Source organism: Jatropha curcas, unplaced genomic scaffold, assembly GCF_041381405.1.
Source record: "Jatropha curcas cultivar XTBG-Jc1 unplaced genomic scaffold, XTBG_Jcur_1.0 HiC_scaffold_1030_pilon, whole genome shotgun sequence".
Classification (NCBI taxonomy): Eukaryota; Viridiplantae; Streptophyta; class Magnoliopsida; order Malpighiales; family Euphorbiaceae; genus Jatropha; species Jatropha curcas.
Genome location: NW_028322584.1, coordinates 47,081 through 61,878, shown reverse-complemented (window position 1 = coordinate 61,878; position 14,798 = coordinate 47,081). Strand labels below are relative to the sequence as shown.

General features: G+C 29.4%; 2 protein-coding genes across 2 annotated transcripts; both read right to left on the bottom strand.

The window, feature by feature from the left end:
* Window positions 1–5,081: 5,081 nt before the first annotated feature.
* On the bottom strand, window positions 5,082–6,020 carry LOC149491634 (uncharacterized). Its single transcript, XM_089717160.1, has 2 exons — window positions 5,897–6,020; window positions 5,082–5,713 (listed from the first exon to the last, which is right to left on the bottom strand). The coding sequence occupies exons 1-2, from the start codon at window positions 6,003–6,005 to the stop codon at window positions 5,142–5,144; spliced, it is 681 nt and encodes a 226-aa protein (XP_089573286.1). The 5' UTR covers window positions 6,006–6,020; the 3' UTR covers window positions 5,082–5,141.
* Window positions 6,021–6,460: 440 nt separating this feature from the next.
* Window positions 6,461–13,234, bottom strand: LOC149491633 (uncharacterized). The gene is made up of 3 exons (XM_089717159.1): window positions 13,098–13,234; window positions 12,306–12,926; window positions 6,461–6,528 (listed from the first exon to the last, which is right to left on the bottom strand). Exons 1-3 carry the CDS (start codon window positions 13,204–13,206, stop codon window positions 6,461–6,463), a joined length of 798 nt encoding a protein of 265 aa, XP_089573285.1. The 5' UTR covers window positions 13,207–13,234.
* Between the last annotated feature and the right edge of the window lie 1,564 nt (window positions 13,235–14,798).

The following is a 14,798-nucleotide window of genomic DNA, read 5'->3' as shown; positions in this document are numbered from 1 at the left end:
TGTTTTAGACCAAAAGAGCTTTCCTTAGCTTGCACACATAGTTAGGATTCTCACGACTTCTGAACCCTGGTGGTTGCTCCATGTAGATTTCATGATCAACTTCACCATGTAAGAATGCATTCTTCACATCCATCTGCCACAAAGGCCATGACTTACTAGCTGCCAGCTAGTAATACACGCACAGTAGTGATCTTGGCAACTGGACTAAATGTCTCATCATAGTCCAAGCCATACTGTTGAGAAAATCCACGAGCAACCAGTCTTGCTTTGTATCGCTCAATTGATCCATCGCGGGCGAGTTTTGATTTTGTAGACCATTTGCAAGAGATAGGTTTCACATCTTTTGGTTTTGGCACTAATTCCCATGTTTGATTTTCCTCCAAAGCAGCAATTTCTTCTTCCATTGCAGTAGTCCACTCCATCTTCTTTGATGCTTCTTCATAAGTTGTTGGCTCCTTTATCTCTGCTATAGCAGCATTTGCATATTTGGATTAGGCCTTCTTTCTCGACTCGATCGCCGAAGTGGAGGATAATCTGGATATTGTTCTTCTTGACTTGGCTACTGTTGTTCGTATGCACCTATCTTCCATGAGCTCTTCGATTTCTCTTGAACTCTGGATGGCTCTGCTTGAGCTTTCTTTGGGATGAACTCTCCCTCTCCTATCTCTTTTCAACTTTTTCTTGAATTTCTTTTGAGTCTGGTAACAGGGTTGCTTGAGATGACCACCAAGAGATGTCTCATCAAAGACCACGTTTCGTGAAATATGGCACTTGTTAGTGTAGGATCACAACATTTCCATCCTTTTCTTTGCTCATCATAACCAACGAATATGCAGAGAAGTGCCTTTTGTCAAACTTGCTTCGAAGTTCATCCGGAACAATGACATAACACACGCATCCAAAAACACGAAAATGACTTACAGTTGGTGTAATGTTCCACAATTTCTGGAATGGGGATGTAAACTCCAGTCTTGCTTGAGGTAGTCTGTTGGTGACGTACACAACTGTCTTCATGCACTTTGCCCAAAATCTAGCTGGCACATTCTTCGCATGGAGCAAACTCCTGCAAATCTCCACTAGGTGTCGATTCTTCTCTCAGCAACTCCATTTTGCTGCGGTGTTCTTGGACATGTGAAATGCCTTCGAATGCCTTGCTCTTGGCAATATTTAGTGAATTCGTCAGACGTGTACTCCACCATTGTCAGTGCGAAGGCATCTAATTTTATTTCCGACTTCTTTCTGAACTTTGTTCTTGAAAGCTTTGAATTTTTCAAAAGCTTCCGACTTCTCTACCATGAAATCTACCCAAACATATCTCGAGTAGTCATCGATGAAAGTAATCATGTATCTCATATTACTGTTTGAAGGTTGCTTGATCCGTCCAAGAACATCTGAATGTATTAACTCCAATGGCACCTTGGCTCTATGTTTTGGCTCTTCAAAGGGAAGTTGGTGAGCTTTTCCATATTGGCATCCAGCACATATAGTGTCTTCTCGGCATTCCAACTGAGGAAGACCTTTAAGCATGGACTTCTTCATCAACCTTAAGCTTGTGATAACTAACATGTCCCAAACGAGCATGCCACAAGTCAGCTGTCTCACTTTTCCTTGTTCTGTCAACATAGGCTTCTTGTGTTGACATGACGTAGATTGATTCTACTCGCACTTGCTATTTGTGATACAGAGAGCAAGTTTTTCTTCATCCTTGGCACATAGTAAACCATCTGTAACTCCATTTTTTCGTTACTGGAGGGAGAAACAATGGTTGTCTTTCCAATGTGAGCTATTGGCAATCTCGTGTTATTTGTTGTGACTACAACACGACCTCCATCATAATTGGATATATCTGATAATTTCTCCTTGTTTCCTGTCATGTGATTAGAACTTCCAGAATCAACTATCCAATCATCATCATAGTTGATTCTATCACTTACAGATATTAATGACGACTCTTGCTCGGGTCCTTTCATCATCATCTCTACTGGCTTCTGTGGCAAATTTTCTTTCCTGAACAAAGAAATTGTGAATATCCCATTCCTCTTCACTTTGTTGCTCGTTCTGGGTTGATGTTGTGTTTCCTTCTACTCGTCTGCTTCGACATTCTCGGGCGAAATGTCCTCTTTTGTTGCACTTATAGCAACGATCACTTTCTCGCCAGTCGTCTTTCCTTTGTCCTGGCCTTGCTCTCCCTTGTTGTGATGGTCTCCACTTTTGCTTTCTCCATCCTTGTTGATTGCTCCTTTCTTTTCCACCATCTACTCTCACAACGTTTCGAAATCCCCTCTTTTTAGCAAAGAGAGCTTCCTCATCATCCTTCAAAGCTACTTTAGACATTTTTTCATCTAAAGTCTCTTCATTGGACAAGATTCTCTAACTCGTCTAAGGTTGGTTGTGTAGCCCAACCACGAGTAGCAGTCACAAGACCCTTAAATTCAGGTCTTAGACCATGATGATCCTCCTCATCCTTGTCTCGTTGATCTCATTGTCTGGATCTAATTTCGAAATCTCCTCACATAAAGATTTTACTTTAGAAAAGTATTGACTTACAGTGAGGTTCTGTTGTGAGATTGAGAATAACTCATTTTCGAGCCATTACAATTTTGCTCGTTCTTCTTGGCGAAAGCAGACTTGAGAATGTCCCATGCTTCCTTTGGTGTTTTAGCCGACTTGATCCGTTGCATCTGCTCATCTTCTACTGCAACTGTCAGCACATACATCGCCTTCCCACATTTTGTCTCCCACTCTTTCAGAGCTTTCGCATCCCCAACTACTGGTGTAGTATTATCTCCTCCGACAATATCCCATAAGTCTTGACCTATGAGATAATATCTCATACGGGTACTCCAGTTCTCGTAATCGTTGCTATTTAGCTTCTCGATGCTATTAGCAACTCTAGAAAAATCCGCCATAAGGTACTGGTGTTCCTCACACTAACTAATGCACAACGGTCCTTGACCAATCAAGATCACAATCCTTGCTCGTGAATCTTGCTTCAACAACAGTCCCCGACTGTTATTTCCAACAGAGTAACGATACTCTACACTTGTAAATGAACACCACAACATACCGCGGTTACAACTACTACCACCACAACCAGTCTCTGATACCACTTGTTGGGATTAATGCTCTGATACCACTTGTTGGATATCAGTACAGTGATAAACTCCAAGATTGATTAATAATTTATAACACCAAGAATAATAACGGGAAAGACAATCAAAATAATACTACACACAAAACACCAAATATAATTGTATTAATAAGAAGCAAACATTCACAAAGCTTAAGGAAAGGATTACTTACTTGGTTTTTACTTGGTGTTTGCTTGGTTCTTACAAATGAGGTGAGGGGTGGTATTTATAGGCATTTCCACTTTTCATTGTACGGCTAAGATTTGTCTACAAAAATGGACGGCTTAGATTACATGGAGAATTCTAGAACTATGTTGACATTATACAAAATATCTTTTGGGTGGAGTAATGTGGAGTATTCTAGAATGTGAGCTTGGACCTCCAACTTTGGGATTAAGGCTTCCCAAGTCTTGGCTTATTATAGCAGCTCATTTTGGTGGTAACTAAATTAATCGGTGATATTTTAATAGAGTTTTGTAAGTGATGTATCAATAGTTTCATTTATTTAATTTAATTTAAATTTTCTTGTAAGTGTTTTTAAGATGAGCACTCATTTCAATCTCATTTTTTTTATCTGAAAAAAGATATTTTATTCTATTAATTAAATTTTAAATTTATTTTTACAATTTAGTTAAAAAGTAAAAAGCCAAGTAAAAATTGATTCTAATAAATTTTAAAATAAAGTTTTCCCCTTTATTAAATAAATTTAAATTTATTTTTTAAAATTTAATATAAAATAAAAACTAAGCCTCAATAAATTTAAATGTATATCCCAAAAACTTAAATCGTAGGTCTGTCACTGCTTCAATAGAACCTCCGCTGCCATTTCGGAGCTACACCTTTTTAGTACTTCGCCAGAGCTGATCTTTTCTTGAGAGGAAACCGGCGACACTCGAGTGCTCTCCATGATATCAAAATCAACTAATAGGTTTCTTTAACCTAGCCTCCTAACCTTAATAAAATCTATTTGCCATTATAAAAATATTTTATTATTGCATCAATTTTATGATACAAAATGAGAAGCCAAGAACATAGTCTTGCTGCAGATTTGACTGAATACATAAATTTAGCTCTGAATTACTTTAATCTTATTGTACTTTCAACTTTTAAATAATGAATCGAGAAAATTTCCTGAATTTGAAGGCAAAAAGTAATGTGGTGTTTACTGGGCTAGGAGAAACAAAATTACAAAAGATTTTTGTCCATTATTTTTTGTGAGCAACATAAAATTATTTTATTAAAAATCCTGGAGACACCTATCAAACCGTAAATTATCATTTATTTTATCTAAAAGGAAAAACAAACCATTGGAAAATTTCTATTTTTCTTAAATAAGAAAAGAAAAGAAAAATAAGGATTAATTAATTATTAATTATAAAGATTTTACAAATAACACTTTCAATTATTAATATTTTTTAATTATTCATATTTTCATCCGCATGTAAATATCCTAAAATTCATCGATTGCACGAGGAGAAAAAGACTAAGATTTGATTGAAATAATAAAATAAGGAAAAAATCCTAAAAAATAAATAGAAATTTGATTGATCAATTTTTATTAATTGTTCATTCCATCTACAAATCTAAATTTTCTTGAGCAATAAGGCCAACTACTTAATCCATTGAGAGAGGGCAGTGGCTTCAAAAATTTTCAAGTTGTTTCCTTCTTTTCAAGTAATATATAATTAAAGCGCCTCTAAAATATTTACTAATCATAAACCAAAAAAAAAAAAAGAAAAAGAAAAAGAACTAACCAACCATGGGAACAATACTTTTTTAGATAATACCGATTGTACAATGACAACATTTGTGCAAATAGATTTATAAATGATTCAGCACCAGCCATGAACACTCTTATTCATGTATATATATTTATATAGCTTATATATTTATTAATCAAACTTTTATATATATATATATATATATATATATATATTATATATAGCTTACTTATATCTTCAACTTTAGTTTTTATTTGCATAACTATGGATGCCTTTTCCCATATCCATCTCAATTGCCATGCTTGTCATCATGATCATGATTATGTTTATTATCACACTTACGTTCGTTTTTGTGCCTGTGCTTATTATCTTCCTTTTGGTTGTGCTTGTGATCTTCCTTACGGTAGTCATTGCGCTTGTGATCTTCCTTACACTCGTCGTCGCACTTGTGATCTTCCTTACGGTCGTCGTCAAGCTTGTGTTCTTGCTTACAGTCGTCGTCGCGGTTGTGATCTTCCTCACGGTCGTCGTCGCGCTTGTGTTCTTGCTTATGGTCGTTGTCGCGCTTGTGATCTACCTTACGGTCGTCGTTGCACTTGTGATCTTTCTTACCCTCCTCGTCTCGCTTGTGATCTTTTTTATGGTCCTCGTCGCACTTGTAATCGTCCTTGCCACCGTCGTGTCGCTTGTGATCTTCCTTACGGTCATCCTCGCGCTTGTGATCTTCCTTATGGTCGTCGTAGCGCTTGTGATCTTCCTTACAATCGTCGTCATGTTTGTTCTCGAACTTCTGCTCCTGCAGATGTTCGTGTTGGTGCCTATATTGTTGCACATGTTGTTTGTGTACATGTGCGTTATCTTCTACAAATTGAATAAAGTAATTAGATTAATTAGTACAAATATTAAAACAAAAAGTTAATTGTTGGAAAATGAGAGAGGAAGGCTGGTTTTTAGTTTATTTAAAGACATAACAGAGGCTTAAACATAAGCGGATAACAAATGAAAGATAAACACATATTTGATAAGAGGAAGCTAAAAACGCACGATTTTGAACAGTTTCAGCAAGTTGGCGAGCTAAGACCTCCGACGAGGTGAGAAGGACAGTGGCCAAGACAATGCCGATAAGAAGAAGAAAAGCTTTTGAGAACTCCATTTTTCTTTAGCAACCCAAAACACAGAAAAGATAGTTTTGAATGAGGAAGTGAAGCTAGTAGCTCCTCTATTTATATAAGAAAATTTGCAAGGAGATGTAGCAATCAATGACTTGGATATTTTTTTTTGAAAATATAATTCATTAATTATAATATTAAGAATTACAAATACTCATATAGACCAAACATAGAACTCTACTATTAGTGGCTAACAGAGTTCAGATCTTTTAATAAACTAAAAGAATTCATATTCTTTTGAACTATAAAACTAAAATTAAAATATAATGTTAGATCTCTCCAATTGGAATTGATTTTGACAAAATATATAATCTTCATTACCACACCTAGTCCGTTAATTGATTTGGACGTCAAAATAATAACTCTTCTGGATCTTATATAACTGGATTATTTTTTCAAAAATTTATAATATATAATGAACACAGATGAGTTTTCACTACTATGCATCAATAGCATCAATGAAGGTACATACTGCATTATCAAGCTCCATTGATCGAAGATCTGCACCTGCAGATCAAGATTTAAAATCTCCAACTAAAAAAAATCAAATATCATAATTTTATTTAGTAATATACTCATACGTTTAATATATTATATAACTCAATTAGGAAAATAAATAATCATAATTATGTGCATTTAGTAAACCAATTCATAATCATTTGTTTGGTAATGTTTTTTCACACTGACAACTCTACGGAGCACTATCAAGAGAGATATAGATGACAACAATAAAGGTCTTGTAAAGTTGGATAAGAAAAAAAAATAATGACCAAATATACACAAAAAAAAAAAAAAACTTTGTCTACAAAGAGCTATTGCTACTAAATACATAATAAATATATTTAAATTTTTAATTAATAATATTAGGAAGATTCTACTATTAAAAATAATAAAGATAGTGATGTTCTGAATAAGACTAAATCATCCATTAATCCAGCAACTCTTTAAAAGGATAGGAAGATTCATCGCGTAAAAGGAACAATTATATTTATTATTTTTAAAAATATTATACATTATTGTTTTTTATATTTATGCTTGTATACTATTAAAGTAAATAATTAAATAAAAAGTATTGAGTCTATCTATCTCTTTCTCAACAATTTACTCATGCACATAATTAACTTTTGAAATTAACAAAAACTTCAAGATAACAAAATATTATAAATTATATAACGAGTAACTTTAATAAGTAATTACTAGCAACACACGTTTTGAAATACTAATCTATCTATACTATTCATAAATGTAGGAATATAGAGGAATAAAGATTTCTAATAGTGCCATCGATGAAATTTCAATATCATAAAATAGCTTTATTCTCGAATAAATACATGTAGGTAATTAAGCATTTTAAAATTTTGAGTCTTACTTTTTTAAAATTTATTTTGTATAAAATATTTATGATAATGAGACATTTGAAAATTTTATATTTTATTTTTTAAATATTTAATTTTATTTTATTAAAATTTAAAATATTTTACTTAGAAGATAGAAAAATATGATATTTTTATAATATTTTATTTTTCTTTATTTTTATATAATTTGATTGGATATATATTTTAAACAATAATTTAAATAGAATATACATAATTAAAACTTTTAAAATTTTAAAATTTATTTTTAAATAAAATAAATATATGAGTGTGGGATGAAGAAAAATTAGAATTTTTATTTTAAAAATATAAATATTTTGTTCTATACATGAAATTATATTTTATTAGTTTACTTTTTGAATATTTCATTTAATTTTTATTATAATTGAAATTATTTTATTTAGGAGAGAGATAAAAAAAGAAAAAAAAAAATTTTCTACTTTATGTTTGTATAATTTAATCGGATATATTTTTAAAAATAATATTTCAAATAGAATATGAATAATTAAGCCTTTCAAAATTTTTAAATTTACTTTTTAAATTTTATTTTTAATTAAAATAAAATATGTGTGTATGGAAATAACGAATAATTCAAAATTTTAATTCAAAAATATATATATATTTTATTGTTATATTATATATCTCTATATATGAAACCTATTTATCTATGACGTGCTATTGTAAAAATTTTATATATACAGTTGCAATGAAATTTAGTTAAATGATGATATAAATTGAAGTGAAATATGTTTGAAATGTTATATTCTTATATAATATTAGTTAATTAAACCCTTTTAATTTTATTAGTTAATTAAAATATAATATTCTATTCTTATTCTATATATAGTAAACCGCAACTATTAAACACCCACAAGTTGGAATTGCTATAAAATTGATAGCTTCATAATTCCACCTTCTGCCTGTAAATAAAAATTGTGAAAATTGTGAAATGTTGATTGTTAGGAAAGAAGAGAAAAGCCAATGAGAAAAAAGAAAACCACACGTACTTTAGTTTCAAAGCCAATTAGATATGCCCATATTGTTTATTTGATTTACATAATTTTTATATTATTTAATTATTTTAAAGGTATTTATTAATTATTTTAATTTAATAGGCATCCAAAGAAAAAAGTGTATACTATAGAAGCAAAAAAAAAAAATTAAAGAAGGAAAAGAAATTCTATTTCAAATTAAAGAAGGAAAAAGATTCTCTTGTAATCAAACAAAAATATAGTTTCAAAGGAGAAAAGGAGAAGAAAATAGCAAATAGAAATTGGATCGTGATATGGGATATTTAAGAAGTTGAAAAGCCATCAACTGTTGTTATTGAAAGGTTGAAGAAAAAGATTGAAAAATAAGGATTTAACATTGTTTGTTTGAAAATGCTAATTGCTAGTTTATTATATTTACTAAAATTTACATATTTTTATTAACAATGGATATATTATAATATCATTTATTTCACTAATAAATTTTACATAGTCTAAAGGATTTATATTTAATTTAAATAATTTAAAGACTTAAACTATTATAATTAGCAATTTAAATCAACTAATAAATTATAAAATATATGAGCTTTTATTTCACTCATACATTTTACAGAGTTGGAAAGATTTACATTTAATTTAGCTAATTTATAGATTAATATTATAATTAGAAATTTAAATCTATTAAATATCACCGATTAATTTAGAAAATCACCATCAAAATGGTCTGTCATAATAAGCCAAGACTTGGGAAGCTTTTAGCCCAAAGATAGTTGATCCAAGCCCACAAAGTGTGTAAATACCTAGGGCATTCTAGAATACTCCCACTCAAAAATATTGTGTGAAATGTCTACCAAACTTTAGAATATTCCTTGTAATCTAGACCATCCATTTTTATAAGCAAATCTCAGCCATACATTGAGGAGGTGGAAATGCCTATAAATACCATCTCTCCTCTCATTTGTAAGTATCAAGCAAAAACTAAGCCCAAGAAGCAAGTAAGTAATTCCTTCCTTAAGTTTTGTGAAAGTTTGCTTCTTATTAATACAATATTATTTGGTGTTTTGTATTAGCATTATTTGGTTGTCTTTCCGTTATTATTTTTGATGTTATAAATTATTAATTAATCTTGGAGTTTATCATTGTGCTGATATCCAACAAGTAGTATCGGAGCATTAATCCCAACAAAATCTACTAGTAAATTATAAAAATATGATATTTATAATAATAAAACAAAGAATATATATATAATATATATATATAATATAATATATATATATATATATATATATATATATATATAATAAAACTGAAAATTGCTACCTGACAAATTTGCCAATGGAAAGAAATAAGAGCAACTTTTCCCATTTGCTGGTTTGAAGATAATTATTATGATTAGATGTATCAACGAAAAATATAGATTCTCTTTCAAATTAACGAAGGAAAAAGATAAAGATTGAAAAAGATTGAAAAAAATAAGGATTTAACATTATTTGTTGAAAGTAATGATATTAGGACCATTTAGGGCTTTGTAAATTATATTATTTTATAAAGTTTTAATATTAGAATATTTTAAGTTTTATGCTAAATTGCTAATTTATTATATTTACTAAAATTTACATATTTTCATTAACATCTTTTATTTCACTCATAAGTTTTACATAGTCTGAAGGATTTATATATAACTTAGCTAATTTATAGATTAAACTATTATAATTAGGAATTTAAATCCATTGATAAATTATAGATATATGAGCTTTTATTTCACTCATAAATTTACATAGTTTGAAGGATTTTATATTTAGTTTAGCTAATTTATAGGTTAATATATTATAATTAGGAATTTAATTCGACTAAAAAAATGTGATATTTATAATATTAGAAGAAAGAAAAAATATATATTACTACCAAACTGAAAAGTGCTACCTGACAAATTTGCGAATGGAAGGAAATAATAGCAACTTTTCCCATTTGCTGGTCTGAAGATAATTATTATAATTAGATGCCCTTTACAGCTAATTACTATTTTGTTAAAGCAAAACAAAAGGATAAGAAAATATAAATCTAATAATGTGCATATAGAAGAAAGATTGATATGCGAGTAAAATATATGACATATATATAACAATCAAACATTTATATCAAAACTCAAAACTACCACATGACATTTGGCCAATGGAAAGAAACAAGAAAGAGCCACTTCACCGTTGTTGATTTGGAGATAATTGTTATAATTATTATATTTGCTCTTTGCCGGACATTGCCACTGTTCGGTTCGAATCAAAATCGAATCAGAATCAAACTGTGCTGTAGATGCATCAAAATCGTACCGAAATCGTCGGGCATTCCGAATCACCATCTCTATCTTCATCACCTATGAATTCGTCCTCGAGATGACATCATCCTCATCTGCAAACTAGGCATAACATCGTCCATCAACAAGTCACGAAGAACAATACCTTTGAAGGAAAATTTACGTCTCCTATCATCAGCATAATGTTCGTGCTCCATTTTATTGTTGCATCAATTTTATCATATAAAATAAGAAATGGAGGACATAGTCTTGATGCAATTTGGCTAAATACATAATGTATCTCTGAACTTCATTACTTTAACCTTATAGCACCTTCAATCTTTCATTTTTATTAGTTTAACCAGTAAACACTTTAACTCATAAAAGTACATCTGTTAAACGATTTATTTTAGAATTATTTTATTGAATACTTGATCATTAAATAGTTGAAAAATGTGAACGTTATTATCCAAAGTTATGTTAACTACATATCAAATTAATATTTTGCATATAAAAACTAAAAATCATAAAAAATATTGCTCTTAATATGGAGAAGTATTTAATATTACCAAAATTTGCAAATTATAATAGATTATCCATAAAGTTCGGGATATTATAAAGCTAAAAAATTACAAAATTCAGGGGCCAACTTATGTATTTGGCCCTGCAGATTTTAATTACTGATGTTGAAAACGATGTCGGACAACATTGTTCTATGTGAATTATTGTAACAACGTAGTTAAAATTAATTAAAATAAAAAAGAAATTAGAAAACAATTCAAAATAATTAAACAATGAATAGAGAAAAGTGTCCCCAATTTGAAGGCAGAAAGTCATATAATATTTATCTAGCTAGGAGAAACGAAATTACAAATATTTTTATTCTTTATTTTTTTTTCATTAGAAAAATAAATTATTTTATTAAAAATCCATGAAAACTTATCAAACTTGTAAATTTGTCCTTTATTTTATTTGAACGAGAAACAAACCAGTGGTTAATTTCTATTTTTCTTAAATAAGAAAAGAAAAGAAAAATAAGAATTGATTAATTAATATTTTACAAAGGTTTTACATAAACTCTTTCAATTATTAATATTTTTTAGTTATTCATATTTTCATCCGCATATAAATATCCTAAAATTCCTCGATTGCATGAGGAGCCAAAGACTAAGATTAATGAATTTTTTATTCTATTGTTCATTCCATTGTAGCTTATTCATAGTTAATTACTAAATTTTCTTGAGTAATAAGGTCAACTACTTAATCTATTGAAAGAGGGAGGGGCTCCAAAATTTTTCGAAGTTGTTTCCTTTTTTTCAAGCAATATATAATTAAAGCACCCAAAAATAATTCACTAATCATAACAAAAGAAAAGAAAAAGAACTAATCAACCAATGAACAATACTTTCTTAAATAATATCAATTTGATAATATTATCAATACATGATTGCATATAACAAAAGAAGAAGAAGAATGTATGACATACGTATTGTAAAACGATAATTTAATTGTACTATGACAACATTTATTGTGCAAATAGATTTATTAATAGTTCAACACCAGTAATGCACACTCTTATTCATGTATGAACTTTCTTTTATATATATATATATATATATATATAAGGCTTACTTATATCTCCAACTTCAGCTTTTATTTGTATAACTACAGATGCCTTTTCCATATCCATGTCAATGGCCATGCTTGTTATCATGATCATGATCATGTTTATTATCATGCTTATATTCGTTTCTGTGCCCGTGCTAATTATCTTCCTTATGGTCGAGCTTGTGATCTTCCTTTGATCATGGTCGCGTTTGTGATTTCTCTTACGGTCATGATCGCGCTTGTGATCTTCTTCACGATCGTGGTTACGTTTGTGGTCTTCCTTACTATCATGATCGCGCTTGTGGTCTTCCTTACAGTTGTCATGGCGCTTGTGATCTTCCTTATGCTCGTCCTCGCGCTTGTGGTCTTTCTTATGCTCATCCTCGCCTTTGTGATCTTCCTTACACTCGTCCTCGCTCTTGTGGTCTTCCTTACGATCATTGCTGTACTCGTGGTTGTTCTCATGCTTGTAGTCTTCCTTGCATTCATCGTCGCTCTTGTGATCTTGCTTATGGTCGTCGTCGCGCTTGTGTTCCTCCTTGCGGTCGTCGTCGCGCTTGTACTCTTCCTTATGGTCATGTTCATGCCCATACTGCTGCACATGTTGATATCCACGTTCGTATTTGTGCACTTGTGCATTAACTTCTACAAATTGAATAAAGTAATTAGATTAATTAGTATAAATATAACAAAAATTTAATTGTTGGAAAATGAGAGAGGAAGGCTGGTTATGAGTTTTTGCAACAAAGGCTTAAACATAAACACATAACAAATGAAAGATAAATACATATTGATTAGAGGAAGCTAAAAACTCACGGTTTTGAACAGTTTCAACAAGTTGGCGAGCTAAGACCTCCGACGAGGTGAGAAGAAAAGTGGCCAAGACAATGCCGATAAGAAGAAGAAAAGCTTTTGAGAACCCCATTTTTCTTTAGCAACTCAAAACTACAGAAAAGATATTTGCTCAAGTTTTGAATGAAAAAGTGCAGTAGCCACTCCTCTATTTATACAGAAAGTTTGCAAGGAGATGTATCAATCAATGGTTGGACTATTGGAGTTTAATATAGCTGAAGTTATATAAAGAAAAGTTTAAATTTACGTAAACTTAAGTTTAAATTAGGAATTTTATCAAAAATAATTAATAATTATATTTACATTATAATATGTATATATAATAATATATGGTTTAGGATATATTTTATAGCTATTTGAAATTCTATGAAAGTTTCCTTAAAAAAAAAAAAAGTTGTATGAAAGTTGGCCAATTACAAATTTTGAATATCAAATATTATTTTATTGACTGAAATCATTAATTTTATTTCATTTGGAAATTCTAATTAATATAAAAATTTTTAATTAAAAATTAGGAACGTATTTTACAAAATTTAAATTATAATTTGAAGATTATTTACTAAAGTATTATATTATATTAACTAAAAGATTCTCTATTCACATCCTAATTAGAAAATTTAATGATATTATTGTAGTGACTGAAATATTATTAATTTTTAATTCATTAACGATTTTATAACTATAACTTATATTATTTTAACATTACAAATTTATAATAATATAAATTTACTAGGAAGTTTTGTCCTATTCTAGTTAGATATTTAATGTTTTCTACAAATTTTAATTAGGAGTTAGAATCCTATTATAAAAATTTTTTGTCCTATTATATATATATAGCTTTAATGGTTTAAGCTATCAAAAATTGTTTAATTACTTTTATTTAAGAAGAAGAAAAGCTTTTGAGAAGTCCATTTTTCTTTAGCAACCCAAATCGATAGAAAAGATATTTGCTCAAGTTTTGAATGAGAAGGTGGAGTTAACAACTCTATTTATACAAGAAAATTTTGCAAGGAGATGTAGCAATCAATGGCTTAGGACTATTAGAGTTTAATACAGTTGAAGTTACATAAAGAAAAGTTTAAATTTACGTAAAGTTAAGTTTAACTTGAGAATTTTATAGAAAATAATTCATAATTATATTTACATTATAATATGTATCTATAATAATATATGGTATAGTGTATATTTTATAGCTAATTTGATGTTCTATGAAAATTTTTTCCTTCAAAAAAAATTGTATGAAAGTTGGCCAATTACAAATTTTGAATATCAAATATTATTATATTGACTGAAATCATTAATTTTATTTCAATTTGAAATTTTAATTAATATAAAAATTTTTAGTTAAAATTTAGGAACTTATTTTACAAAGTTTTAAATTACAATTTCAAGATTATTTACTAAAATATTATCTTATATTAACTAAAAGATTCTGTATTTTCATCCTAACTAGGCGAAGGGCTGAACATTACTTGGATTGTTTTGTTACTATACATCATATTTTGTAATTTATAAATTATTTTTAATGCATTTATATTATTTCATAATCTACATAACTTTTAAGAATTAATATTTTGAATTACAAAAATTTCAATTTGATTCCACATTTAAAAAGTTTATTAACTTTAAATATCAATAAATTAAAGTAGTTATTTTAATTTCAAT

What these genes read in the sequence shown, in the direction of transcription:
- LOC149491634 (XM_089717160.1), bottom strand. Translation starts at nt 6,005, where the DNA reads ATGGAGTTCTCAAAAGCTTTTCTTCTTCTTATCGGCATTGTCTTGGCC. An exon ending in TGCTGAAACTGTTCAAAATC is followed by an intron (nt 5,714 to 5,896) that starts GTGCGTTTTTAG and finishes TTCAATTTGTAG; the next exon opens with AAGATAACGCACATGTACAC.
- LOC149491633 (XM_089717159.1), bottom strand. Translation starts at nt 13,206, where the DNA reads ATGGGGTTCTCAAAAGCTTTTCTTCTTCTTATCGGCATTGTCTTGGCC. An exon ending in TGTTGAAACTGTTCAAAACC is followed by an intron (nt 12,927 to 13,097) that starts GTGAGTTTTTAG and finishes TTCAATTTGTAG; the next exon opens with AAGTTAATGCACAAGTGCAC. An exon ending in AGCTGAAGTTGGAGATATAA is followed by an intron (nt 6,529 to 12,305) that starts GTAAGCCTTATA and finishes CTTGATCTGCAG; the next exon opens with GTGCAGATCTTCGATCAATG.